Genomic DNA, 26,930 nt, shown 5'->3' with positions numbered 1-26,930 from the left:
GTCTGTGGCGCCAAATGCATTTTGTGAAAAGGGGACAGAAGAGAGGAGACAGTGAAGCGCCGACGCCATGTCTTGGCGCTTCACTGTCTCCTCTCTTCTGTCCCCTTTTCACAAAATGCATTTCGCGCCACAGACAAGTTTACCTAGGAAATATCCTACCTGCAGAAATGCCTTGTACGAAAGCGCCCGTAATCGAGTCTGAGTAATCGCCTAGAATTGTGCTCATGACATCAAGTTCTCGGTGTACAATCCGAGTCAGCTGATCTGACGAAACTGGCGGCTGTGTTGTCGTGTCGTCTGCGCAAGAGGGAGTTGCAGTGTTGTTGGGTAAACACGTGACCAATGCGACGGCTTTCAGCCTGCTCGAAGCACCGGCATTCATTTATAATGGCGTCGACTGTTGAGTAATTCATACACAGTAAACGGTTGAAGGCGTCGTATGCGATCCTTTAAAGGATATATCCAACCTTGTTGGCTTCCGGCATCTGGCCACCGGTCTTACGGCGCAGCGCTAGCACGTCTTTTATACGACACGTAAGGTTCTGTAGACGACTGCGCAAGCGACGCGAGCATTTCCTTCGCGGCGATATTCGTCTAACGGGCTTCCCAAACAAGTTTCGGAGTCTCATACTAAGTCATTTTCATGTACGGCTGTTGGAAGACAACTGTGTATTGGTCGCAACGCGCCGTCTCCCCGCAGGCAGGCTTCAGTTCGTGGGCGGCGGTTGGACGCAAAACGACGAAGCGGTCACCCACTACACGGCCATCGTGGACCAGATGACGATGGGACTGCGCTTTCTGAACAGCACGTTCGGTGAGTGCGGGGGCGTCAAGGTGGGCTGGCAGATCGACCCCTTCGGACACTCCAAGGGATTCGCCACGCTGCTTTCGGAGGTGAGGCAATCACTTGGTGCCATCACTTGATGCCGAACACCCTTTCATTGCTTCTCCGATGATTCCTATGAACGAATGGGAAAAAAAAATAGCGCTGGATAACTGATGTTGTAGATTCGGGTTTATCGTTGAACTTCGAATTTTAGACATTGCATGGAAACACAAGATGGGGTTGTTATATATATAGTGTGTGTGTGTGTGAAGTCAAATTGTCAGTTGACTTTATTTATTAAATAATTCGTGCCACGAGGTCCCGCGCGCCATATTCTTTCTGACATTATACAAAACAGAAAGCCACTCTCGTGCGCGTGACTTGTTTCAAAACACACGAAATGCAAATGTTTCAGGAACGCCGATTTCGTGCAACCCATGTGTAGACATGCTATGACATCGGCGCTACGTGTAGGCAGCATTTTCCGCTGCTTTCTAGTATCGCGTACTTGTATCATTATATGAATAAACATCTTCATCATCAGTGTCATCCTAATTAATTTAGCTGTAAGGTAAAGCGGCCTCCCACAGAAGTCCCATATAGAAGTCCCCCAATTGTGCGTGTACTGCGACAAACAATCCCACCTTAAGCGCAATTTTCCTATTCTCTAAGTAATTCCATGTAATATTCTACCGCCCTCTACGTCGTTTGCCTTCCCTTTGGCACAGTCATTCTGTTGTCTAATAGACTATACGGGTTATCTGTTCTATGCGTTACGCGACGTTTTAATCAACTATAACACCATCAACCGGCGCCTGACCTCTAATTTCACGCATCTTTCTGCCTTTGAACGTCTCATTGTACAATACCCGGCGCTTAATTCTTTTCCCCCCCAGTTTTGCCTCACCCAATGTCAAACCTTTGACAAATCTTATCTCCTGCGCTCGCTCGCAGATGGGCTACGACTGTCTGGTGGTGAGCAGGGTACACCACGCGCTGTTAAACCATTGGAAGGACACCAAGAGGCTCGAGTTCGTCTGGAAGCCCCAGGCAGAGCTCGGTACGTGACGGGGCAATGGATGACGCCATGTCTTGCACGCTTACTGAGATCGTGTTGTCGATTTGGATCACGCAGGTCAAGTGTTGATTGCAAGATGATAGTTAAACCTCTTTTAGTATCCATAATACATGCGGCATATCGTGCTGGTGTAGATCAGGCGACACGTGTGTACTGCTGAACGCCTTGTTCGTTTTTCTTCTTAAAACGACATCATATCTCATGACCCGCTACGTTCGACTAAAAAAAAAAAAAAAAAAAAAAAAAAAAAAGCAGACGCAGTCGCAGTATGTATGACAAGAAACGATGTGCATAAACTGTTTCATGTTTGTTATAAATGAAATTAGCAAAATTGGAAACTTGTGGGATGAAAAACACTTGGGGTACAAATGACACAAGTGCAGATACGTACCGTATAAACGTTCACTTATTATTGGTAGATGGAAACACCAATACCAGCGTACAAAGAGTAATTTCTCGCAAAGGCTGCTCGAACTAATCGACCTAAAACGTTCAATTCACCGCGTAGAAATACCGAAATAATAATGCTCACCCATGGCAGACTCTGAGGCATAATTTCTCCCGTGAGTGCGGTCCCGCGAACTGAAGCGCCTACACGGCGGTCGTATTCATCCATTGCGTGCTCCGAAGTGGAACGGGGAAGCATCTACGAGATAATCCCGCCGACGTCCCGAAGAGAAGGAAACAACGCGCTGGGCTTCCTCATGCCATCTGAGTCACGTGATGCCGGCAGCAGATGCAAATGTGCTCCCTTTGGGAGCGTATAGAGTGTATCTGGATGCAGCTGGGCTTTCGCGACATCGAACGATGTTTCGGCTTGATCACGACAAATTGAATTCAGCAGACGCTCGTTTGTTATGAAAAAAAAAAAAAAAAGGCGAACGTCAGAAGACATAAGAGTGGTACGGAAAGAATGAACGTAAGGGGAAGCTTAAAGACGAACTTCACAAAAAATGGAGCAAGAATTCGCGCAGGTGGTTGGAATTGGTCCTATAACCAGAACGTTAGGCGTGCACCATCCTGATGAGGTTTTTATTTGTAAAGTACGGTGTGCCTACCTCCACTTCTTATTCCTATATAACAGCGGTGTCAAGCTTTTGTTCCTAAATCGCACCCTGTAATTCGCCTGTGCATTCCGTGTACACCGTGACTGGTGGCGTACTTCTGATGTTATTGGCAAATCTAAGTCCCCCATTTCTGATAATTTGCTTTCAGGCTCGAGTCACGATATGTTCACCATGCTAATGTACAGCGGCACCTACGTCGCACCGTCCGAGTTCTGCGTGCAGGACTACTACTGCTCCGTGTATGACAGCCAGGTACGAGCGAAACAACTTGTCGGTTACGCGTTGTGCCGGTCCAGTGGGCACGTGATGCGTAGTCAAACAGCGCTGCACTATAGACTGAGGTGTAGATTAGGACAAGCGGCATTTCTAGCCATAAAAGGCCTTTCCAGCCTTTATTTGGGCTAGGCGTAAAACAGGTATATTAAAGAAAGCAGATTGTGTGGGATGACCGATCAAGTTCTAGAGGAACGCATGTGTCATGAAACGGTGGGTTTCAGCTCCCATCGGCGGCAAATTGTCTTTTATTCCCCAAATTACATAAGCTTAACCCTCATTCGTGATAATGCCTACATTTCAATTAAAGAGCTGTTCTTTCGCCGCATTGTCTTTTTTTTTTTTTTGTTTCACTGCCTGTTGGCTTCGTATGGTCGTGGCTAAATATGAAGCCTCTCGATACAATCTTCACGCCCTCCACTAATCTTCTGCGTTTCTTTTCCTGCTCGTCAAGTCTGGCGTGGCTCGAATGGCGGAAGATATACTTAAGCTGGTCTTCAAACAGGTAAGAAATAGTTCGGAAGCATAAGTGAAAAAAAAATGCTTGTTGACGTGTTTTTTTTAAATTCGTATTAATATATTGCGCAGTGATCTCCTTGGTTAAGAGGAATTCATTTATTCAAATACACGAGAAACGGGAACGCTTACCTATCCAAGTTGCGCGTTTGCAATAATCAAGAAGACAGCAATGCAAATCAATTGCACTGACAACTGTTCATTTCAGCTATCTGCAGTTAATGCACTTGAACGTGAACATCATGGCAACAAAATAGAACTATGAATTCGCGACAGATTCAGGGAAAGACAACATCACTAATAATTACCGATCTTAAATGTACCTGTATGGCACAACGAAATCATGACAAAAAATGCATGCACCATACGCATATATTGAATGAGATACGATTAAAATAAATTTCCAATATCACACGCGTCAAATTCACAAATGTAGTGTCGCCAAATTGTAGTGACTATGAAGAGCCAAAGCACGTGCCACCAGATTTAAGAGTGAATAAAAGATCTAACCCATAACGGGGCGAACTTGTTCCCAGAAAGCAAAACAGAACATTTACGTGACAATAAAAATATCAATGCCCACATATACAGCCTATGTAATAACATTTTTAAAAATTTTGTCGGCTTGTAAAACGTGGCATGTAACACAGATGCATGCACAGAAAAAAGCTTTTTTGCGTAGGAAAGTAGTCTATGAAATGTCTGTAGTGAGTCCACGCGCACATGGTCTCACACACATTTGATAAAATGTGATGTATTGGGCACCTATATTTAACGTAAACACAAAAGCAAAAATCTGGAGAAAGCTCAAGTAGTATATGATGAAACCTCAGAACAGGGCACTTATCAATTATAACCGTAGTCTACACATATGAAACTTTTTCGCAAATTTTCATTCAAAATTTATTATATTTGTACCTGAGACATATGACACGACAAGATAGTATTGACACCATTCAGGTTTTCTAAATAAATAAACAAAGAAACAAAGAAAGAAATATCCTGTAAACGAATTCACATGATTGCTCTGTTTCCATTAGACGTGATTTTTGCAAGTGGAACAGTTATAAATTTGATTTTGCATACAACAAACGTCGTTTCATTTGTTCATGTTTTTATTCAGATGGGTTCGCTAAGGATACGTGTGTGTTTTTTTTTTTAGTTGCCATTACAAGCTACACACAGCAAAATTTCTTGCACGCAGCAGCGCATGGCGTAGATGCCGCTCTCTAATTAATCATATTTCACGAGAACATGCATCACATTCTGGCAGTAGTTGCGTTCACGCGATGATGAATCAGAAATTTCAACGACGGTTGCACATGGGCGGCCAGTGTCGAAGGCGTTGACAGTGCGCACTCGCGCTTAATCGTGAGTGTTTGCAATGACAAAGAAATGCTAGCGAACACCTGTGTCAACGAGACGTGTTACAGAGAAGGTGAGACATGACTACTTTTGTAGATTCTCGGAAACAGATCTCCGACACGCCGAGAGTGAATTTGAGAACATGAGCCCGAAACCACTGAATTGCCCTTCTCGACGTGGGCATAGGCTGTTGAGGCTGGATATTTAAAAAAAAAATGTACGCGAAAGTGCTAAGGTCACTGAAGTACGGAACACTCAGCTAACTGCGGTGTACCAGCACTCAAATCAGTCTCTCTTATGCGCAGAGTGCAGCCTATGCCACCAACAACGTCGCCATCTACATCGGCGGCGACTTGGCCTTCCAGAACGCGGAGCGCTGGTTCAACCAGGTGGACGCCAGCATCAAGGCAGTCAATGACGTGGTGGGTGGTCGAGGCACTTGCTTGCTTGAGACTTGCGCAAAATGCCTCTCGATGACTTGAACCAGGGCTCGTATTCACAAAACTTCTCTTGGGTGGCAGCATTTTCTCATTATCTTTACACTTATGATAGCGATCGACGGGATAATGAGACGATATCCGTGATGATGGCCAATCGCAATTAATTATCATATTCCAGTAAGCAGTGGGCATTTGTTGCACGACTAGGAAAAGCTTTCTTTAATATAGATCACTGGAGTATTTGCGTTTAACTTTCGTGAACAGACAACACTAGGTATAGGCTCCTCAAGTGCTGTTTGAAGACAGCACCTGACTAGTTTTTGTTGCTCCTATCTGATAAGAAGAGCCCGCAGACACGGGGGCGGGTAGCGGCATGTCGAAAGTCCAGGAGGCTCCGAGCACAGGCATTGGAGCTAGTTCATGTCCGGTAGCCTGGTTCTGGGTCCGCTGCCCGAATGCACGTGACCTATATTGTGCCAGACCACGTGCCTTCATCGACGTGACGGGCGCTACCTCCCCTGCGTTCTTCTTAGCTCCACGACTGATCACCGCGACGAATGAAAAATTAGACGCGGGTGACTTCAAGCTGCACCAGGCCTTCCCGCGAGGAAACAAGAATGCGACGCGGGTGACGTCAGCATCCACCCCGCCTTGTTCCTGCCGACGAGGAGCCCAAAAAGGGATTTAAGGCAGAACCAGTCCTTGGTGACAGAAAGTCGCCACCAGCCGCCCCGTCGGTCAGATACCGTCGGTACAGGTACCGACACAGATATCGTGGTCAGTACAGATACCGTGGTCAGGTACCGTCGGTACAGATATAGCAGGTACCGTGGTAATAGCTATATAACAGCTGGTAATGACAGGTAAATTAGCAGGTAAAATACCAGGGTAATAGCAGGTAATAGCAGATATAGCCGGTAATAGCTGGAAATAGCAAACTATTTCCAGCTATTACGTGCTATATCTGTACATATTGTATATTGCTTTCGTCTCCTCTTCGTCTGCTCCAAGAGTCCGTGTCTCGCCCATCGACCCCGAGTTAGAAAGCGTTAAAGTTGGCTTCTCCACAATAACAGTGTTTATGAGAAGAAGACAGCTTCTGTGAACTCCGTCTTACGGACCTTTTACCGTGCACTGGACTTATCGTTGTGCGTTTTTGCAACATAGAAAGTTATCGTGCGAATAACAAGCACTGTTATAAGAAAAAATATAAACAAATACGTACATTTATTGGCATCTAACCGTAGTCCTGCCAATTTTCAGATCGACTGGCACCCCAATGTACCGTTAGAACACTGGTTATCTGCGTGTTCTAAATGGATCTGATTACATCTAGTTACGACACGGCGTGTAGTCCTTGCACCCCATTTTGAACATCGATGACTGTAGCATCCACTACTGGTATATTAATGCAGTAGACGGAGCGCGATCGCATCTGGGAAACAGAAAGCGCCAAATCTTGCACGGCTCTCGCCTGTAAAAATGAAAGAAGCCCGCGACTACACGCAAAATTGCCGCCGCGCGACTGGCCGCTCGAGGCACTTTCCGTGTATTCGCGGGCTTCTTTCACGCTCGGAAAAACATTTTTATGTAGCACGCGTTGAGCGACAGAAAGCTGTATTGGGTTTTTTTCATGTTGCTCTGCAATTTTTTCATTGACACTTTTCATCTATTATAATTATAATATTTGAGAAGCTGATTAATTAAGACTAATAACGTAATTAGGCGGAATGAAAAAATTAAGCTGAGGATCTCCAAGTGACGACAAACAACATTGTCTTGGTTTTGTCGAGCTTCGTGGCATTTGCATATTTTAAATCTTCGTGCATGATAGTTGGGACACCCTATATAACAAGTTGTGGCAGTCAGCTCCGGAATAGTTTCTTTCGTATAATAAAACATTTCTCCCCTATATGTGTCTAATCTCAGTCCACGGTGTAAATAAGTACACATTTTTTAACGACAAACCGGAGTTTGTTAGCTCAGGGCTCTGGACCCGCTACATCCTCTCAGTGGCTATGGAATTTTGCTGCTAAGCTCTGGGCGGTGGGTTTCGATTCCCGGACGATGTTGCCGCAATTAAAAAAAAAAGTAAAGGCTGTACTGAGCTTTGGGCGTACGTTGGCAGACCACAGGTCACCTGATATAATCAAATCAAATCGATCCATCGGTCAATTTGTAATAATTTGACTATTTAACGTCACCTGAGGTCATTCAAATGGTGTAGTTCCACGTCACGTTACGGTCGGGTCATGTCGCGTCGACCGCGTGTTACGTGCGCAGCGTTTTGCATATTGTACCGAAGTCGGTTTCTTCCTGTTACTTTCAGCTACATAATCAGCAAGTCTCGTCTTGTCCACAACCTATGCTCCTGTCCTTGTGTTAACTTTTCTTTGAGGATCACACTCGGCACATTCCACAAAGGGCCGTCTTGCGTCGCAGGCCCGCAAGAAAGGCCACCGTGTGCGCGCCATGTACTCGACGCCACTGTGCTACCTCGGCGCGCTGCACGCGTCCAACAGGTCGTGGCCCGTGTACCGCGGGGACCTGTTCCCGTACGCCGACACAGCGGGACGCACGTGGGTAGGATACTACTCGAGTCGGCCAAACCTCAAGGAGTACGCCCGCTACGCCAACGGATTTCTCCAGGTACAGTACTATGCGGTCACGGATAGCCCATGGTACTATGGTCATGGATAACCAAGTGCGCTGTGGGCTCTGTGTAGTGCATTTGGGGCAGCCCCGGAATTAGTGAAACGTGAATCGAATACAACCTTCCCACACCCGCTGTACTCCTTTATTTTCCTGACGAGCAAACAAGACGGAATCCATTTTTTTTTCAGGCGTGTAAGCAACTCACTGTCCTAGGTGGAATGAAGGACGTATTCGAGACGATGAGGCTCAGTACGTATTTCTCTCTTGTACGACGCTCGAATCGTGATATTCTCAAATTACTTTCAAGCACCCTGTGAGATGCTCCTGCAGCTTATTCGTTCACTTTCAGCACTGTTTCTCCCTCTCCTTTTTAGAGGACGCCGTGGCCATCTTGCAGCACCACGACGCCATCACGTGAGCTTAGAATTACCATCTTTCTGATATACTAACATCAGCCTTTGAGTACATGACTTGTCGGGCTCGCTGCGAGTGCTGTCTCTGCGCAGGGGAACCTCCAAGGCGGCCGTGGCGCGCGACTACAGCAAACTGCTGTCCGCGGGCATCGCCAAATGTGAAGTAAGTGGGCAGGGGCATATTCTAAACCGAGGAAGTGGGTATTCATTCATTCATTCATTCATTCATTCATTCATTCATTCATTCATTCATTCATTCATTCATTCATTCATTCATTCATTCATTCATTCATTCAGCAGAGGTCGGCGATTTGGCCCTTGTGACCGAACGCTCGTATTCCAGGGAGCGAACGGGGCTGATAAGTAGAGTGATACAGCTGGGGTAGGCCCACGATGGTATAAGCTATAGGCGGGCCGACCGAAGTATGAGAATGACAAACTTTACTTTTTCTGCTGCTAGCCTGCCAGACCGCGAGCTGCATCAGGAGAGGAAGTAGTTAGAGTGGTCGAGAAATCTTGAGCAGGGAAAAGAAATATGCGGAGAGAAGTTCTTTTCTGTTTGTGATCTATATACTTCCAAGTGGTTGCTCCTATAAACATTCTATAAACTTTCGTTGAAATAGATTGCGAGGTCATAAAACCATAGTATGTCCATAGAATAGTCCATAGGCATCGCAGAAAGACATGTTGGTAAAACAGATATTGCAAGCAAAAAGGACAAGTATGTCAGAAATAAAGCAATCTATTGGATGTCTTATAGGTATTGCGCAGATTGCATAAATTAATTTTTCACAAGGGTAGGACTGTTCAGCCAAGAAGAAATCTTGTCCGCTGCTATCAATTGTAACGTTTCCGTGCGCTGTTCTTCTTTCATTATGGGGTGCCAGGGCGATGCAGAGCAGAATTTTCTACTCGCAGAACTTTATTTAGAAATTGTATGTATTTTTCTCAGATATCTACATATTGTTTCATCAGGCGTTATGACCTTGCATATTCATCGACTAATGCCTACATTTTTGGCAAATAACCTGTAAAAAAGTATCTAACTCGGTCTCAATGTAAAGCGTAGGAAATGTTATAGTACTCTTTAGAGGTTTTTGTGTACAGATAATTATATATGCGCTGTGGTTTACATTCCATAGAATCTTTAGGAGCTGTTAGCTAGTGTTCATTCTTTTTTACTTTTCCTCTTTGATATATATATATATATATATATATATATATATATATATATATCAAGGAGGAAAAGTAAAGAAGAATGAAAACTAACTAACAGCTCCTAATGGATAGGATAGGAATAAACAGCTCCTAAAGATTCTGTGGAATGTAAACCACAACGCATATATTGTGCGCACAGCACAATATATGCGTGGACACGAAATGTACGCAAGGTACGTGGCACGGCGCAGACGGCTATGAGCCGCGCCTTAAACCAGCTGATGGACCCGAGCGGGGCGGCGGGCGATCTCCCGTGGCGCTTCTGCCACGCGCTGAACGTGAGCGAGTGCGGCCACTCGGAGAAGCTCGACCTGACCGAGACCGACGGCGAGTTCACGCTGCTCCTGTACAACCCGTCCTCCACGGCTCTGAGCACGTACGCCAGGCTGCCCGTGGCCGCCGGCCTCACCTTCACCATCCAAGGCCCGCAAGGGGACGAGGTCGACACTCAGGCAAGGAAGGACGTGGCGTGCTATAGCTTTCATCCTGCTTCCGTCGGTCGACGACCGCCTCGAGCCCCAACCATAGGCATTTGTATGCGTACAGAGGTCAAGACACGGAATGCGCTGGCAACATCTAGTGTTGAGTGCGAAACCGGTTGGATTTGAGCATGCGCAGCTACATTTACGAGACCCATCATCTTCTCTGGCCCTGCTGGTGGCCTCATGCTCTGGCAACTGCTTTGGCCGTCAGGAGCGAGTCCTAGACAAGTGTCTTGACCACGGTGTAAGATATATACTCTTTAACTGAGGACACTCGCGAGGCGCGATCGACCAGATAAAGTAGCAAAGACGCGCGACAGTCGGCCTGGTGACGGCAGCAGATACCTATCGGCAGTACGACGCAACTTCAACACACAAAAAAACTTTTTATTGGTCTAATCTCCCGTTGGTATAGCAACCGGCGCTTCGCGCGAAATCCGAAATGATTGAGTGACGCGCGAAAGTAGGTCACCGGGGAGAGGGGAGTACGTGGGAGAGAGGGAATGCGCGTGTTCCTTGACCGCGCAAGCTTTCGCCTGCGTTCTAACCGAAGTTGCGTCGTTCCGCCGATAGGTATCCGCTGCCATCACCGGCCCGATAGACGCGCGCCGTTGCTACTTTATCTGGTCGATCGTGTCTAATAAGCCACCCGAGAAGTGTCCCCACCTAAAGAGTATAATATCTTACACCGTGGTCTTGACCTATATGAGTTACGTATTTCGGGTAACGCACCTTGGGTAGCGGTCACCCAACCACACTATATGGAAGCGTGTCGGCTCACGTCCGTCTGCGGCTTCATGATGATGCCGCATGACCAGAACTGGTTGCGAGGCGGACCACGTGTAGTCAGATTGCAGGAAGAGTTCTTCCGGAACAACGCCTCCTAGTTCCGGAAGAATCGGGAGCGGCGTCATCTAATTGACGTGCGCCGGCAAGTCTCTAGCTTCCGTCGTGTTCCCGGAAGCCACGAATCCCGTGACTGATACCCTCAATGAGGAGTTGATTGATCAAGAATCAGTATACGGCAGCTTCACTTAAGCCTCAGTCCTTAACACGCATGGTACATACGAACAGGGGGTATGGACCACACAGCGTGGAATTAAATGCAACTGCGCAGAAAATAACGGAAAACAATAGGCAGTATTTAGGGTTCGCTCTTGTAGGTGGTCTATACGAGCTTAAAATATCATGGCCGCTTGTTCTATCGGCTTGATGGGTTAACTCATTGCATTAAGTAGTGTCCCAGAGCCCCTTTAATTAGCCGCGACCTATTTCATTTCAGAGAAACGATACTCTTCATCGTCAGGCCATTTTTTCATACAACCAGCTGCGGTACTCTCAGTGCCCGTCGTTCATTCGCTAAGCCAGCGGAAGCGATGGAAGGAATAGCACATTCCCATCACCGTTGTTCTCACGTCTCTGAGTTTTCCAGTGCGTTGAAAAGATGCATGCCGTTCCACGAAGGAAAAGGGAAATTACCCTGAAAAGTTATTGCGGTTTGTAACGCGCTCTTCTTTTGCCTATTTAGCAGAATTTTATACTGACTAGCAACAAAAATTCAAGCGCAATTTTTAGTGTATATATACGAGGCAGGCAGCGCTGCAACATTTAACTTTTCTTACATCCTTTCTCTTCCCTTTCCTCTTTTTTTTTTTCTCCTTCGTCAAGTGGGTGCGCGTGGTGTCTCTATGAGGAGACAATTGCTAGTATACGCTCCTTTCTGTGTGTGCAATGTTTACATATGTTTACATTATTAATAATACTTGTGTTACGTTGTGAGTCGACAGAGTGCTGTATAATTTGTACCGGTTGGTACATACTCGGGCGAAATAATGGCACTTGAGAGCGGGACAATAGGGGGCGACATAGACGAGCACGAATATATGCAGTGTCTCCCCTTGTCGTGTGCTACATCGCCCTTTCTTCGCCCGCATTGAGATTCTCTGGCGCCGCGTGTTTTGGCCAGGCAGTGCCTCTCATCATGACCCTGCTGAACATCCCCGAGCGCACCAGCGCTGCGAAGACCGAGCTCGCCTTTCCCGTCGAGTTGCCGCCGCTGGGATACACGGCGTACCGCATCACTGCGCAAAAGAGTGAGACTGCACGTGACGTGCGTTTATACTTTCTCATTCCGATTCGGGCTCCAACATAAATTTATGTTCGCAGTTACGACTTTAATTACTATACGTGCGCATTCGTGGTGAAACTTAAGTCAAAGGTCGATCTCGCACTTGACGAGCCTGAAGCCATGCTCTGCAATCTGTGTTGCCATGATGGAGAAACGTGGTTGCCATAATTATCAAAACCTTGCGTGCCATAGACAAATCAACAGATATTCAGCGCGAGTCAATGCATATACAAGACAAAGTTTCACAGGATGATGATTGATGCTTGAACAGTGGTCGAACGAGCGACAATGTCTCAGGCTGGAGACAACGTCAGGGTACTTGTTTTCGTCAGTGCACTGGCGAATATAAGTCCCCTCGTCGAAATGTTGGCTCCAACCTGAGACATCTCTCGTTCAACTACTGTTGATCGCTGTGTCGTGTCCACCGTGGTCGTGTCTCATTACGTACAAGCAGGCGCATGTAAGTGGCAAAAATGAGCTAGTAGGTAAAGCGATTGATTGTTCGTCGGCCTAGTAGGGACGCGTCGTTTTGTAAACCACACGTCTGAAGTGGGTCATTCATCAGTCATATTGTCAGTCTAAAGTCATCCAAAACCATTTTCTTCTGGTTTTAAAAATCCTTTATAAAGCATTTTGAAATTCTTTGTTTTATTTTGGTTGGTACAGCAGAAACCGCTTTACTTAGGTAGAAAAGAAACAAATTTGTGTCCAAGTTTATTGCTGACATGTTTGCTTTTACCGCCGAGTTGGCACGTAGGCAGCGAAACTGAAATCGATGGTGATTTGACACATCTGCACCGTACCCGTAGCTTCCCTTCGGTGGAACTAAACATTGTTCAAACCGGAAACGACACGGACGAGCTAAGACGACACACGACCAGTGTTGTCTCATGTCGTATATGCACTCTCATATTCCGCTAGAATGAACGTGAAATGCGACAACGGGAAGCGAATGCGAAATACATCAGGCAAGCAGCAAAGAGACTAGTCAATGCGAAGTTGCACAATTTAGCCGCTGAGAAATATTCTGAAAAAAGCAGCACTAACTACTATTGCGACTCGGGGTTGACGACGAGAAGACGGACTCTTGGAGTAAAGGAAGAGGAGACGAAAAGCTTAATACAATATGTACAGATATAGCAGGTAACAGCTGGTAGTAGCTAGCATACAAGTAGCAGTAAGAGCGCACCAGACCGACGGGCGGCTGGTGGCGACTCTCTCTTCACAAAGGGCCGGTTCTGCCTTAAATCTCTTTTTGGCTCCTCGTCGGCAGGAACAAGGCGGGGCGGGTGGTGACGTCACCCACCTCGCATTTTGCTTTCGTCGCGGAGAAGGCTTGGTGCAGCTTGAAGTCAGGACGTCACCCACGTTGCATTCCTGTTTCGTCGCGGGATTAGTCTCGGTGCCCAGAAGAACGCATGAAGGGGGGGGGGGGGGGGGGGGGGGGCTCGTCCCTTTGATGATAGGCACCCGGTGTGGCACAACACTACAGGGCCACATAAAATATGAAGAACGCAAGCGCCGACTATCCACTGATTTAAACAAACCCACGTCACATCTGCGTGTCGCTAAGCAAACGAAAGAAAAGAAAGAACGACTGACCGGCTGGCAACAGGGGTGAATTAAAGCACAACCTATCAAGCGTATGAACAGACACCCATTTAGTGAACAAAATGCAAAGAAAAATAATTCTGCAGATCCAACGCACATCTTGAATTCTATGTTAAGCGAAGCTTTCGTCAAGCGGTTAATCAAACGCTGTAAATATATGTCCATTTCGTTCCTGCGTCTTTGGCGTAATGGAAACTAACGCGCGCGCTCTCGCGCACCATATGCTACATTGTGACGTTTATCTCAAAGAGCTCGTTGGCGTCATAGAAGTATACGTGCAATTCTGGCCTAGTAGGATCATCGGGCCGATGTGCTGGGGGACCGTAATTCGATCGCACCATCGGGCACGCAATTAATTTTTTTTTCTAAGTGTGAGCTATTCGGCGAGACAGCAGCAGCGCCTAGCAGCCACGGTCAGGAAAGTCTGGGAGGGTGTGCAAAGAAAGTTTCGCTTTCATAACAAGCATCTAAAACAGATAACTCTTGTAAACGGCTAACAATCAAAATGACTACGAAAGCAAAAGTGACAGTTGCAAAAGCCGTTTGCAGTAGCAAATTCAAAATTCGTCTGCCGTTTTCTGCCTTCGGTTATGCCTGAGGTGCGTTTGTTAGCGTCGGATCGCGGTCACAAGATACTTTTAATGCTTTTTATTGCTTTTTAATAGCTGTCAAGACGTTATCGCTTCGTCCCCTATGTGCCATCACGTCCTGGCTAACGTTTCTGCTTTCGCGGAAACTGTGAGAAGAGGCGAATTTTCTGCATTCCTTTCAACTCCTAAACGACGTGGCATCTAAGAGCAAGTGATCCATTAAAGAAAAAAAAAAAAAGAACACGGCTTTACGCCATGAGAAGAATGGTGCTTGCTTGCAGCCGGATCTATCCTTGCAAAGACATGCCGGCAGTTGTTTTGGCCGAGCGTCGATCACATTTGAACTTGTATGAGATAAATGTGCCACAGAGTTACACAAGCATGATAATCCGCTGCCTCGTGACGAAGTTGCCGCTTGCACTTTCAGAGAAAGAGGAGATGCATTTTGCTTCGGCGTCCTTAGAATTCCTCTTGCTGGAGCCCGAGCAGCGGTTCATCGAAAACGAGGTAAGCTCTTCACGGCCGTGCATTACGATTGGCGCACCCATTTAGTGAGCGAGTGAATGCGCGAGTGATAAGAATTTTTATTTTCCATTCAAGAAATAGATGAAGGGAGGCTCGAAACAACGAAACCACGTCGCTCGAAGTTCGAGCCCGCCTCTAAGCATAACAGTTATGGATATAGCAAGTTCTTAAAAACATAAATTGCAATCAGCAAGATCTGACTACAACATAAATATAAGTGCACACCAGAAACAAACAAACAAAAACAGGAGAGAGAGCGAGAGAGAGAGAGAGGAGAGAGAAATAGCAACTACACAGCTATAAGTGTGCCACCATATACCTCAATCCACCCATAAACTAAGCAAAAGTGTTGCATTGATCATGTACGTAACACAGCACAATCATGCCATCAATTCACCATAAAGAAGCTTTTAACTTTACGTTGCTTACTTCATCAATTTCAATATTGTGTTCAGGGAAGAGTGACTAATAATTTGGTCACCAAATGCCGTACGGGAAAACTGAAACCGGCACAAAGAAATACTGTTTTCCTTTCTTTAATCGCCTGTGGCAGCGTAATTCTACTCCATGGTGATAATTAGTCGGAGAGGCGGATATTACTCGCACGAGAAATCGAAATGCCTAATAAACTAATTAACAAAATTCACTAATTTATTTATTTATTTATTGTCGATACTAGCGTCAATACCCGTTGAGCGCATTAGAAAGAGGAGTGGGATGACATGTTATGGTTGTGACACACTTTCTTAAATTTGGTACTGTCGGTGATAGCAGAAATGGAAGTAGAGAAGTGATTACACTTTGTACTGGTGCACCAGGATAAATAAGTTTTTAGCTAAATACATTATGGCACATATTCCAATTTACGAATTGTAGCCGGCGAGTTCACAAGATGTGTTCACTTGGAACGAATTCTAAGGATGACACCAGCTTTGAGATATTAATTCCCAAAATGTGCGACAAAGTAAAGTAGCGCTACAGTTATTTCTGTCATGTAATGCATAAAAAAGTATTGTAAAAAAAGTTAGTGGAACAAAAGTGCATTTTTACCACAAGTTTCCCGGCGCATATATCAAAATTGGTGTCATCCCCAGAAGTGAATATGTCGATCTTGCAAACTCATCGGCTACAATTCTTAAATCGCAATAAGTGCCGCATAGTAATTAGTTGGAACATAATTAGCGAAAATTCATTAATTTGTCAATTATGCGTACTGATTTATTTGGTAAGTAATGTCGTCCGCCTCTTAGAATATTGCAGCTCGAGGAGTAGCATTGAACTATCTGCCGCAGGCAACTTTATTTATAGTACAGTTAAGCTAAAAAGAAAAAGAAAAAAAAAACACCTCGTAAATGTGTATTTTATGTGTGTGTTTTCAGTGACATTAAAGCGTGTTCTGGTTTTTGTTTTCCTTGTTTATAACGTTGAACTAAACTGAATGAGCAAAGGTTATGAACTGCAATGAGGTTTAGCCGTTTAAATATTTCACACGCGTGTGCATCGTGTTTGACGCCAGCTGTATAACGCAGCGCTTTCTTTTGAAGCACATGTATTCGATCGAGTGACATTAGTTAGCGTAGCTTCGTCTTATACAACAAAGCAGCAACTAGCATTGTACAAAAATAGTGCGTTGTATATGTGCAATGTATAAGTTCGTTAGCGAGCGAGTGAACAAGCAAGCGTGTGAGCAAAGACGAACGAAATAAAGAGAGCGAAGAAGCTGGCGAGTGAGCGGGTGGGAGTTGATCGTGCGCACGTAGGCTCACGTGGTTTGACGCTGGCGCTGCACCGCGCTACAGCCCTAGATTAGGACACTGTAAGCGCGCATACGGCTCACGTGATGCGCACGCGATCAGTTCTGAGATCGCAGCGATGCGACGTGCGGCTTGCGCAGCGCTACCGCATCGAGTTGGACACCACCAGCGGCCTGGTGCGACGCGTCACGTTGCTGGGACAGGAGAGCGGCGTATCGCTGCGCCAGTCGTTCTACGCCTACACAGTGGAAAACAAGAGACAGACGGTTGCCACGGCGGGCGGCGCGTACTCCTTTGACCCGGACACCAATCGGCCCGTGGATCTGGGAAACAAGGTCACCTACCGAGTGGTGCAGGCAAGGAGCCGTATTCTCCTCTCGTTTTCCCTGGCCGCGCGTCCTGCCACGCGTCCTGCCACGAGTGATTGTTTCATTCCTCGATTGATTGATCGAATCAACACGCGAGCGAGAAGGCTGACTAACCCACGAGTGAGGGTTAGTCAGGTAGTGCATGCGACCTCTCATCAAGTTACCACGATAGCAACTTGGAAGTTCACAAACAAGTGAAGAGAGAGAGAGAGAGAGAGAAACGTTTAATGTTGAAACAGTGTCCCGAGCGAGGCCCGGTATCACCCTGAGGTACAAATAAGTGAAGAAAACTAAGATTAAAAAAAAAGAACGCTCAGCATTGTTAGGCTTTGCAGGTAGTCACAACGAACGCATTGCTGGCGCACGTGGTTCTGTAGAGCGTCCCTCTGTTAAAAGAATGCTTGCAAGTGTTGCAGGTGCAAGAACGATAAATGGTGAATGTATACGCGTACTGAGACGTGATTGCCAGAGGAGAGACAACAGCAACCATTATTGTGAAAGCAAGTCGCTATCAAAATCCCCCTTTCGTGAAGACGTTTTATTTCAGCTGCACCAAATTCTTAACAATTGCCTGCGGCGGTTAGCGCAATTCTAGCCCTTGGTCATTTATAAATTACTCGATGAGGCGGCCACTACTTCTACGAGAAATCAAAATGTTTAATTGAATAATTAACATAATTAACATAATTACGCTTATTACCTTTCTAAGGAATTACATTACGGCACGTATTTCAATTTATCTACGAATTGTAGCCGGTGAGCTCGAGAGGCATACCCACTTGGAACGAATTCTCAGGACTGCACCACTTTCGAGATATTAATTTTCAAAGTGTCCGACGAAATACATTGGCGTTCCAGTTACCTTTAGCTTCAATGCATAAAAGACAGTACATATTTACCGCAACTTTGTCGGCGCAAATCTCGAAACCGGCGCCATCTTCAGAATTTCTTCTAAGTCGATATGCCTTGCAAACTCACTAGTTGCAATTCGTAGATTGAAATATGTGTCGTAAAGTGATTAAATAAAAAGTTATAATTAGCGCAATTGTGTTAATTATTCAATTAACCGTTTTGATTTCTGGTAGAAGTGGTGGCCACCTCATCCATCCAATAAATTAAAGTAAGGATTATAATTGTACTATTTGCCACACGCAATTTAAAAAATTTGGTGCGGCTAAAAAAACATCCTATATATGAAGCCTTATAAAGTAGTACTCAGTGCTTAAAGTAGGGGGGAGAGGGGGTGCGGCCCCTCTCCATTTTAAGGAGGGGGGCCATGGTAGTGACTGAATTTTAATGTCTATAAGTTACTGTAAAATCTCACTCTTTCCTGTGCTCGCGCGGGCCGCTTGTTGGTGCAGGGGCCACATGTGACGGAGGTGCATCAAATCTTCGACCAATGGCTGTCGCAGGTTATCCGTCTTTATAAGAACAGCCAATTCATCGAGTTTGAGTGGATTATCGGACCGCTCCCGACCGGGTGAGTCTGCTGCACTCTCCGTAATCGATGTTTCGTGCGCATCTGTGTATATAGCCAAGTACCGAGGCTGCGTTTAGCGCTAATTAATCTTGCTGCATTTACTACGGGGTGCTCATTTCTAAGTTTCCCGGAATTTAAAAAAAAAATGCCTGTCTCAGATAACGCAGTTCTAGTCCTTGAGATTGATTATTCAGAGAGACGGAGATTACTTTCACGAGAAATCGAAACACATATCCAACTAATGTAAAAAAGTTCACTAATTAACTTCTTATGCAATTGCTTTACGACACATATTGTAATTTTCGAATTGTAGTTTCCAAGGCGTATCCACTAGGAATGAATATCCAGAATGACACCAGTTTCGAGATAGGCGTCATAAAACTCGCCATAAAAATGCACTGTTGTTCTACTTACCTTCTTTTAACAAAAAGCTCTTTTATACATTGAAGCACAAAAGTGACTGGAACGCCCATGTATTTTGTCCCACACTTTCAGAAATCATATCTCGAAACTGGCGTCATCCTGGAGATTCATTTCAACTGGACACGAGTCGCAAACTCGCCAGGGTGTGCCGTAAAGTAATTAATTAAAAAGTTAATTATTTAATTTTGTTAATCAGTTGAATATGTGTTTTGGTTTCTCGTGCTAGTCATGTCCGCCTCTTCGAATATTCCAGCTCGAGGACCAGAATTATGCTATCAGCCACAGGCGATTTTTAAAAATTCTGAAAAGCATCACCCCATATAGCTCAAGTCAGCATTTGTGACTTGCGTAATCATGATGCTGTTCCTTGGCAAGGATAAAATGCTCATGCACCTTTACATCTGTTTACCTCTGGTTAACCACGTTGCATAACTAAGCCACTCACGCACTAGACATGCATATTTGACCACATCTATATACACCGCAATAATACCTGCGCTGTGGCGGGGCGCAGGGCGAGCACGGACGTGAGCACACGTTACGAGTCGTCTCTGGACAACGAAGGCGTCTTCTTCACCGATTCCAACGGAATGTTCACCGTCACGCGCAGGTGAGCATCGCGAGTATCGATAAATTACGTCACCACGTGTATTCCGGTTAAAGATCACACTGATTAAAATTTGCTGATTTTAGACATAGCTAGTTAATCCCGAGGCTAATTGGCTAGTAAACAGTGTAGTCGAAGTTAATACAGAACCCGCTTATAGAGCCTGAAATAGCGCTTCTTAATTTAGCGCTGCAGTGCCCGATGCGTTGCCGTGAGTTATGTGCTATGTCGTCCATCGCGCAGAGTGAACGACTCTTTGGATCCCGCATCGGTGGCTTCCAGCTACTACCCGGTCGTCTCATGGATTTACATAAAGGTAAAACACACTGAGTTACTGTATCCCGATTTGAAGGGCTCTTATTGCCACTGCATTGGAGCCAGCTTATAAGAGGACAATTCCCAACTGGTACCCTTTCCGGAAGCAGTCCGCTCCGAAAGCATGCTTCATCTACTGTAACAACTTTGGATATATTAGCACAGAGTTAGTTTTAACAGCGGAGCTGTTTAAGCCGGCCGTTATTCCGTTAGTCGTCCACAAGAAATGTAGGCCGATCCTGGCGGTAGTGCAGAAAGGGTCCAAGCGCAATGGCACATACTCCTGTGAACTAGCGAAGCTGAGCCTGGCTAAGTCTAGCTAAGCATGGTTGAGACTACTTAAGCTTAGTCAGCCATCGATAGCCAATCAATAGCTAAACGATAATCGATCAATTATCAATGAATTCCGGAAAATGCTGGGGATGACCACTTAGTAGTGTTTAGCATAGCCCAAGTGCGCAGCCAATACCTTGCGATAGCCAATCGATTGACAATCAATAGCTAATCGATAATAAATCAATAATCAATAAATTCCGGAAAATGCTGGGGATGACTTGGTAGAGCTTAGCCTAGCCCAAAAGCCAGGACTAGCTAGGTGCCCATCAGCTCCGCTGTCTCTCTAGCATTGCGCTTCCAGTGCAAGCTACGCTAGTTTTTTTTTTTTTTTTTTTTTTTTTTTTTTTTAATCTTTGAGCACTCGCAATGCCACTTGTGATTGAGATTTTGCAAACGAATGTTTCTTACAAAAGTCGTCAACACCAGTATAGGGTTATGCCCGCTGTCGTGCAATAGCGGGTTTCGACAGTGGTGCCTCTTCGCCCACTCACAGAACCACGCCGAGGAGCTGCAGATGACGGTGATCCCGGACCGTCCTCAGGGTGGCACCAGCTTCGTTCAGGGCTCCATTGAACTCATGGTTAGCTCCTCCTTGTTTGCTCGGCGAAAGCATGTCAATATAATTTGAGTCCGAAGTGACTCCGCTGTTATACGCGCCAATTGATGCATCGCTTATACAATTGTGCCACAATGGGGAAAGTTGAGCAGCGTGTGGATATAAGGTGTCCAAGCTAACGTTAGCCAAGCTGTTAAAGAAATTAAGAAAACACGGTGCAAGACACGATTTTAAGACCTATGGTGTTTGGTAGTCAGAATTCTGGCAACCGACACCGTATCTTAGGATTGTGTCTTGCACCCTGTTCTTTAAAACTTTCTTTTTCTTTTCCGTTGAACAGCTTGGCTAAAGTTAGCTGGGATACACGGGTATACCGACGTGTGCAGTTGTTTGCACGCTATCCTATACCAGCACATGTTGTGCTTTGTCTGGTTATTTTGTTTTCGGCACCTAATATTTAAGAATGGCATGTTCCAGTGAGACCATCTGGTGTGCGGTCTTCTGTGTCTTGCAACTAATTTATTCTCTTGCCCTTTCCTCTCACTTCATTCTCTCAAATGCTAGCCTCACTCACTCACTCTTCCTTAGCTACCTCAATAATAATTTCCACACTGAATGTCGCACTCGTCTCTCCCACACTTTATTTGCTCCCTCACTCACTTTCTTAAGGCCCGTTCACTTATCCCGCAGACATGCATGCGCGCCAGTCGCGAGTACGTCCGCAATCATGAGGTCCGCTGCACGGCGTTCCAGCTGCGCTGTTGACGCGTAACGTGTGAAAAAAGCGTCCGCAAAGCTTCAGGCGTTCGCGCGCGCTCTCGAAGCTGCACAGGCGGTACTTCATAGACGACGAGCTGGGCGTCGATGAACCACTGAACGATCGCGGAGTCAACGACGAAGGCATCATCGTCAAGGGACGACACAGGCTGCACCTGGGAACGCCCAAGGTACGTGTCACGTGCCCCTGTCTATATATAGACGGAACAGTCTCTTTTCTCATAGGCTATTTTTCATTGTTTAGTTTAGAAAGAGAGGGTCGTGCCCAGTGAAGCCACTTGGTCAATGTACTGTGCATTCCTACCTGCAGAAGCAGCAAAGCCACTTTACGCGACATGTTACAGGAGGCAGCCGACCTGATGCGAAGAGCAGCCCTGCAGGAAGTGTACCGGCCCGTCTACATGTTCTACCCTTCGCCGCTGCCGGCTAACGCCAGAAAACAGGCAAGCGTCTTTCTCGTCTAACCATTCCGTGACCCGTTAGCCTTCGCCTTCAATGTCCGCCGTGATATAGTCACTACACCGGACTAACGTCTGGCTGGAAAGTCAGACATCCAAGCCACTAGACCACGCCAGAGCCATGGACCGTGTCGTGCTGAATACGCGTGTCCTTGTCAGACGACCAGAGCCAAGCAACTGCATGCTTGCTTTGAAAGTGGACCAAATGAGAATTTTCAGTTCTTGTGTGGTTTAGTTCACGCCTCGAGCGAAAAAGCTAAGTGTCTGCGGTGAAAAATGTCCCTAAGTACCTGCAGCTTATAGCAGGCACATCTATATATATACTTGGCCAGTACCACAAAAGAAAAATAAATGCACTGAAAGGTTGATCGTCAACTGATATCGCTTAAAAAGAAAACACTTTCAAAACAAAGAGATATGCCACCGGAATTAACTGTGCAAGACTTGACTAAGGCCTGTGCCAGGAGTGCTTTTGTGGCGAGCGGACCACAAGTAGCGCTGTCGAGACCATTTCGCATTTTAAGTAGTAGTAATTGGACCTTTATTTAAATAAAGGAAAAGGAAAGGAAGTAATCTGGCTGCTGACCGCAATAACTGTCTAGCGCAGTCTGCTGACACCGTATCAGCGGTCACCAGTGGAGGGAGTAAAAAGGACAGGGGTAGAGGATAGTGTAAGGGATAACTATTTACATCATAGCGACTATAGGTATTAAGAAATAAGTGATGCGCAAGGATGGAGGTGTAAAGAACTCCATAAGGCAGTCATCGAAGATGTGAAGCGCCTACTATAGTGTAAATAATGGCAGTGGAGCGCGGCGTGCACCATTTTGCTGACTTCGTCGTGCCCGTTGCAGCACTCGGAGTTGCGCGTTCCCCTGCCCCCTGGCGGCCACTTGATGACCCTGGAAGGCACCCAGGACAACCGGACTCTGATCCGCATCGAGAACATTGGCCGGGACCTCACCATCAAGGTGTCCGTCACGGTGCGACAACGTCCATGTTAACATATGCACTAAATTAAAGGGAAACTGAGACTTCCACCCAAATGTAGCAATTTGCTACCATGGAAACCCAACCGGGTTCCTCGAAAGAAAGCCTCGCAGTTGAAGAAAAATTCGCCCTGGTCCGGGACTCGAACCCGGGACCACCGCCTTTCCGGGGCAGCCGCTCTACCATCTGAGCTAACCAGGCGGCTAGCAGATGGCAGGGCGAAGTCGAATTTGTCGACAACTCGAAGCAAAGGAAAGTGTTTGATGTAATAGTTCAGCGGAAATCCGCTAGGTGGAGATAAGTAATAAAAGGGAAACTGAGACTTCCACCCAACTTCCAGAGCGGCTCCCCCGGAAAGGCGGTGGCCCCGGTTTGAGTCCCGGACCAGGACGAATTTTTCTTCAACTGCGAGGCTTTCTTTCGAGGAACCCGGTTGGGTTTCCATGGTAGCAAATTGCTACATTTGGGTGGATGTCTCAGTTTCCCTTTAATTACTTATCTCCACCTAGCGGATTTCCGCTGAACTATTACATCTAACATATGCATGTACTGCTGCCCACTATATGACGTCACTAACATTGCGGTATTTCCGTTGAATTCCTGTCCCCACTCCCTCTTTTCCTTTTTGTGCAAGAAAGCCTGAAGAGGCCGCCCGATTGTTTTGTATTCGAGCGCAACATAAATGCAAGGTTAACTATACATTGCCCACACTGATGGAGCCACTATCTATAACGCCACGAGGAGCTGTACGCGAATTTCAAAATGGCGCCCGTCTTGCAGACGAAATTTCCCCCGATTTCAAGCTGCCGCTCTCGGCAAAAGTCAGTCTGCTATCCTGTAGTTGTCATCTACTTCTCCTGCGATCCATAAGTAGAGCAAGCGAGCTCACCCCTTTTCCTCACTCACATCATGTATAAGCTAACTAAATATTTTCCTTTAATAGCAACTCGTAAGGAATAATGTCCCAAAGCTACTGATTGGCAATGAGGGACGCCGTAGTAATAGGTCATAGTCGCCGTAGGAATAACTTTGATTACCTACGACTCTTAGACGCGCACCTGACGGTTAGTAAATGAGCGTTTTTGTAAGCCTGGAGTCGAACCCTTGGCCTCGCGCGCAGCGCCAGAACGACATGCGTGCACAGTGAGCCACCGCGGTGATTAGTATAACTAGTACTTACCGAATATCAGCTATATAATCAGCTTTGAACTCGTGTCCCTTGAACCGTTTAATGTGTCAGAACTCAATTTAGGATCAAGATTTTACAACAAGCACATGCAGGCTTTAAAATATTTCATGGTCGTAATGTGACTAAACCGAGCTCTTTCAAGTGCGCTCTTTCTGCTCAAAATTGATTTGTTCATTCTTGTTGGTTATCCATGTACTAATTGTTTTCACATTTAACTCTACACATTAAATTTGTCCAAGACTGACTTTGCCATCCACCAAGGCTGTTCACAGACACGTACTCTATTCGTAGTACGTTCTATTTACTATGAATTCGCGGTTTCTTGTAACATTGATCCACTTAATGCTATCACTTGTTCAATCTTCCTCATTATCTTCGTTAATATCTTCCTCAATACCGTCGTATCAGGTATCTGCTTTCCCGCAGCAGAACTTTTCTGCTAGCAGGCTAGAGTACACCACCCCGAGACAGGCTCATTTTCCTTTCTTTCAAATAAATTCTTTCTAAGCCAATTAACCTCCCTCCTTTCTGCCGTGGGAATCAGTTAAAATTAAATTATCGGGTTTTACGTGCCAAAACCACCATCTGATTATGAGGCACGCCGTAGTGGAGGTCTCCGGATTAATTTCGACTGCCTGTGGTTCTTTACCATGCAACTAAATATAAGTACGCGGGTGTTTTCTGCATTTCGCCCCCATCGAAATGCGGCCGCCGTGGGCGGGATTCGATTCCGCAACCTCGTGCTCAGCAGCCCAACACCATAACCCCAGAGCAACCACTGCCGGTTGGGAATTAGCATAGCCTTCTCACTAATGTAAATACCATCTGTTCTCCTTAGCGCGCCTTACTTAAGTGAAGGCATACATACAGACAACGAAAAAGCCCGTCGGTGGCGTCGTCTGGCTAACGCAACTTTTCTTGCGACGCACGCTTGGCGCGCAGCACCTGCTGCACTCGTTCCTGCTCCTGGACGCCCGCGAGACGGTGCTGTCGGCGCACCAGTACCGCAGCGAGGTGCAGCGGCGTCCGTGGCCGCAAGCGGAAGGGAAGTACGTAGCCCCCGACGAGTCCGCGTACCTCATGCAGCAGGTGCACGGCAACATGCTGGTCAACCTGCAGCCGGGACAGATTCGCACATTCCTGACGACGCTCAAGGCGTTCAGCGTGCCGTCAGCCGCCAGAGCGGGCCACTGAGATTTCGCCACCGTTGCCGATGACGGATACGTTGGGCAGTTGCACAACGGCGTCGAGCAAGGGGAACAGCATTCGACCATGCACGCGAGGTGGAATGAGCTGACTGGAAGTCTGGTCATTTATTTGCAAACACCAGGGCACGTGCAAGCAATGCAAACGCCTTCGCATCAATATTTGGTCACATATAGACTTCGTTAAAGAGCGCCTTCGGTTATATTTCCATAGATGACAAGACAGCCGGTAGTCGCCCAATTACAGTCCAGTCATGCAGTGCACCGGTTTCTGAAACATCACTGGCTGCATAGGGAGTTTCAATAATTATGGCTGTGATAAATCACAGAAACCCTTCCCGTTCATCGTCCTCAAATTACTCTGTGCAGTTTTAGGTGACACGTATACACGCAGAAGAGCCAGACAACTGGAGCCAATAAGACTGGAACCAGCGCGTACGCCAAAGGACAGGTGGATTTGTGAGCCGGGTGTCCTCTACAGGCGGCACATTGCATATAGGAACTAGTCACGAATTACAGTCTAACCCGGATATATCAAACCCATGCACATATAACAAATTATTGTGTATATCGAACAGCTGTAAAATCCCTCTGAAAATCTCATGCAAGTGTATTGGCTACGCGTATATAGAACGCCCGTTCACCAGCACATTCGATATATCGAACACGGCGCCAGGCCGAAGACCTTAAAGTGCACTTCTTTGTGCACTTTGAGGTCTTCTGGCACCTGGAGGTGGAGAGGAGAATGTGCAGTCAGTTGAGCACCGTCGAGCTGTTCGGCTTGCCCGCGTGCTACCTCGAACGTAAACTTTCTTTCCGCTTGTCGTGGCGTCATCGTGTGGGTTGAGTTCCTATTCGTGAGCTCATCTTCCGCAAGCGATGGCCGCTGCAAGTGTGAACAATCAACTTGGACTTTGCAATAAGTTGAAAGTGATCCAGCATTTTTTTTTTTTTTGCAGGTAAATAAAGTGTGCTTGCTTTTATTTTTCCGAGTTGTGTGCAGTAACTTAGCTGCCCTCCGACGCACCAATCGGTAAGCCGCCGTTTGCCTCAGGACCTATTATTTTATATATCGAATTACCTATACGTCGAACATTTCTCAAAAAAAAAAAAAGATAGAGAGAGAGAGAGAGTCAAGGTATATACAGTGATACTTTATGCATTTTCTGTGAGTCTTCATAGCTGCAGATACGATTCCGTTTAGTCTACAGTGAGTCAGATGTCGCATTCCTTTCATAAAAATAATTTAATCACCGGCTCAAAGCACATGCAGAAGTAATACTTA

The 26,930-nt window shown here is 46.2% G+C and overlaps 1 protein-coding gene and 1 non-coding gene across 2 annotated transcripts; one reads left to right on the top strand and one right to left on the bottom strand.

Annotated features, from left to right (window-relative positions):
• The first annotated feature begins 702 nt into the window (after positions 1-702).
• Positions 703-26,580, top strand: LOC119466421 (lysosomal alpha-mannosidase). Its single transcript, XM_049657430.1, has 21 exons — positions 703-894; positions 1,781-1,886; positions 3,120-3,223; positions 3,699-3,749; positions 5,431-5,547; positions 8,008-8,214; positions 8,409-8,469; positions 8,595-8,634; positions 8,727-8,796; positions 10,043-10,303; positions 12,300-12,426; positions 15,090-15,169; positions 17,082-17,297; positions 18,671-18,789; positions 19,727-19,822; positions 20,063-20,135; positions 20,964-21,050; positions 21,851-21,973; positions 22,148-22,261; positions 23,116-23,244; positions 25,383-26,580. Exons 1-21 carry the CDS (start codon positions 778-780, stop codon positions 25,632-25,634), a joined length of 2,550 nt encoding a protein of 849 aa, XP_049513387.1. The 5' UTR covers positions 703-777; the 3' UTR covers positions 25,635-26,580.
• Trnas-gga (transfer RNA serine (anticodon GGA)) lies at positions 23,378-23,452 on the bottom strand. Its single transcript has one exon. It is a non-coding gene; the product is annotated as a tRNA-Ser (tRNA).
• Positions 26,581-26,930: the final 350 nt, after the last annotated feature.

This window comes from Dermacentor silvarum, chromosome 10, assembly GCF_013339745.2.
Source record: "Dermacentor silvarum isolate Dsil-2018 chromosome 10, BIME_Dsil_1.4, whole genome shotgun sequence".
Lineage (NCBI taxonomy): Eukaryota > Metazoa > Arthropoda > Arachnida > Ixodida > Ixodidae > Dermacentor > Dermacentor silvarum.
This window is presented reverse-complemented; position numbering and strand designations above follow the sequence as displayed.

What these genes read in the sequence shown, in the direction of transcription:
- LOC119466421 (XM_049657430.1), top strand. Translation starts at nt 778, where the DNA reads ATGACGATGGGACTGCGCTTTCTGAACAGCACGTTCGGTGAGTGCGGG. An exon ending in ACGCCAACGGATTTCTCCAG is followed by an intron (nt 8,215 to 8,408) that starts GTACAGTACTAT and finishes TTTTTTTTTCAG; the next exon opens with GCGTGTAAGCAACTCACTGT. An exon ending in GGGACGAGGTCGACACTCAG is followed by an intron (nt 10,304 to 12,299) that starts GCAAGGAAGGAC and finishes TGTTTTGGCCAG; the next exon opens with GCAGTGCCTCTCATCATGAC.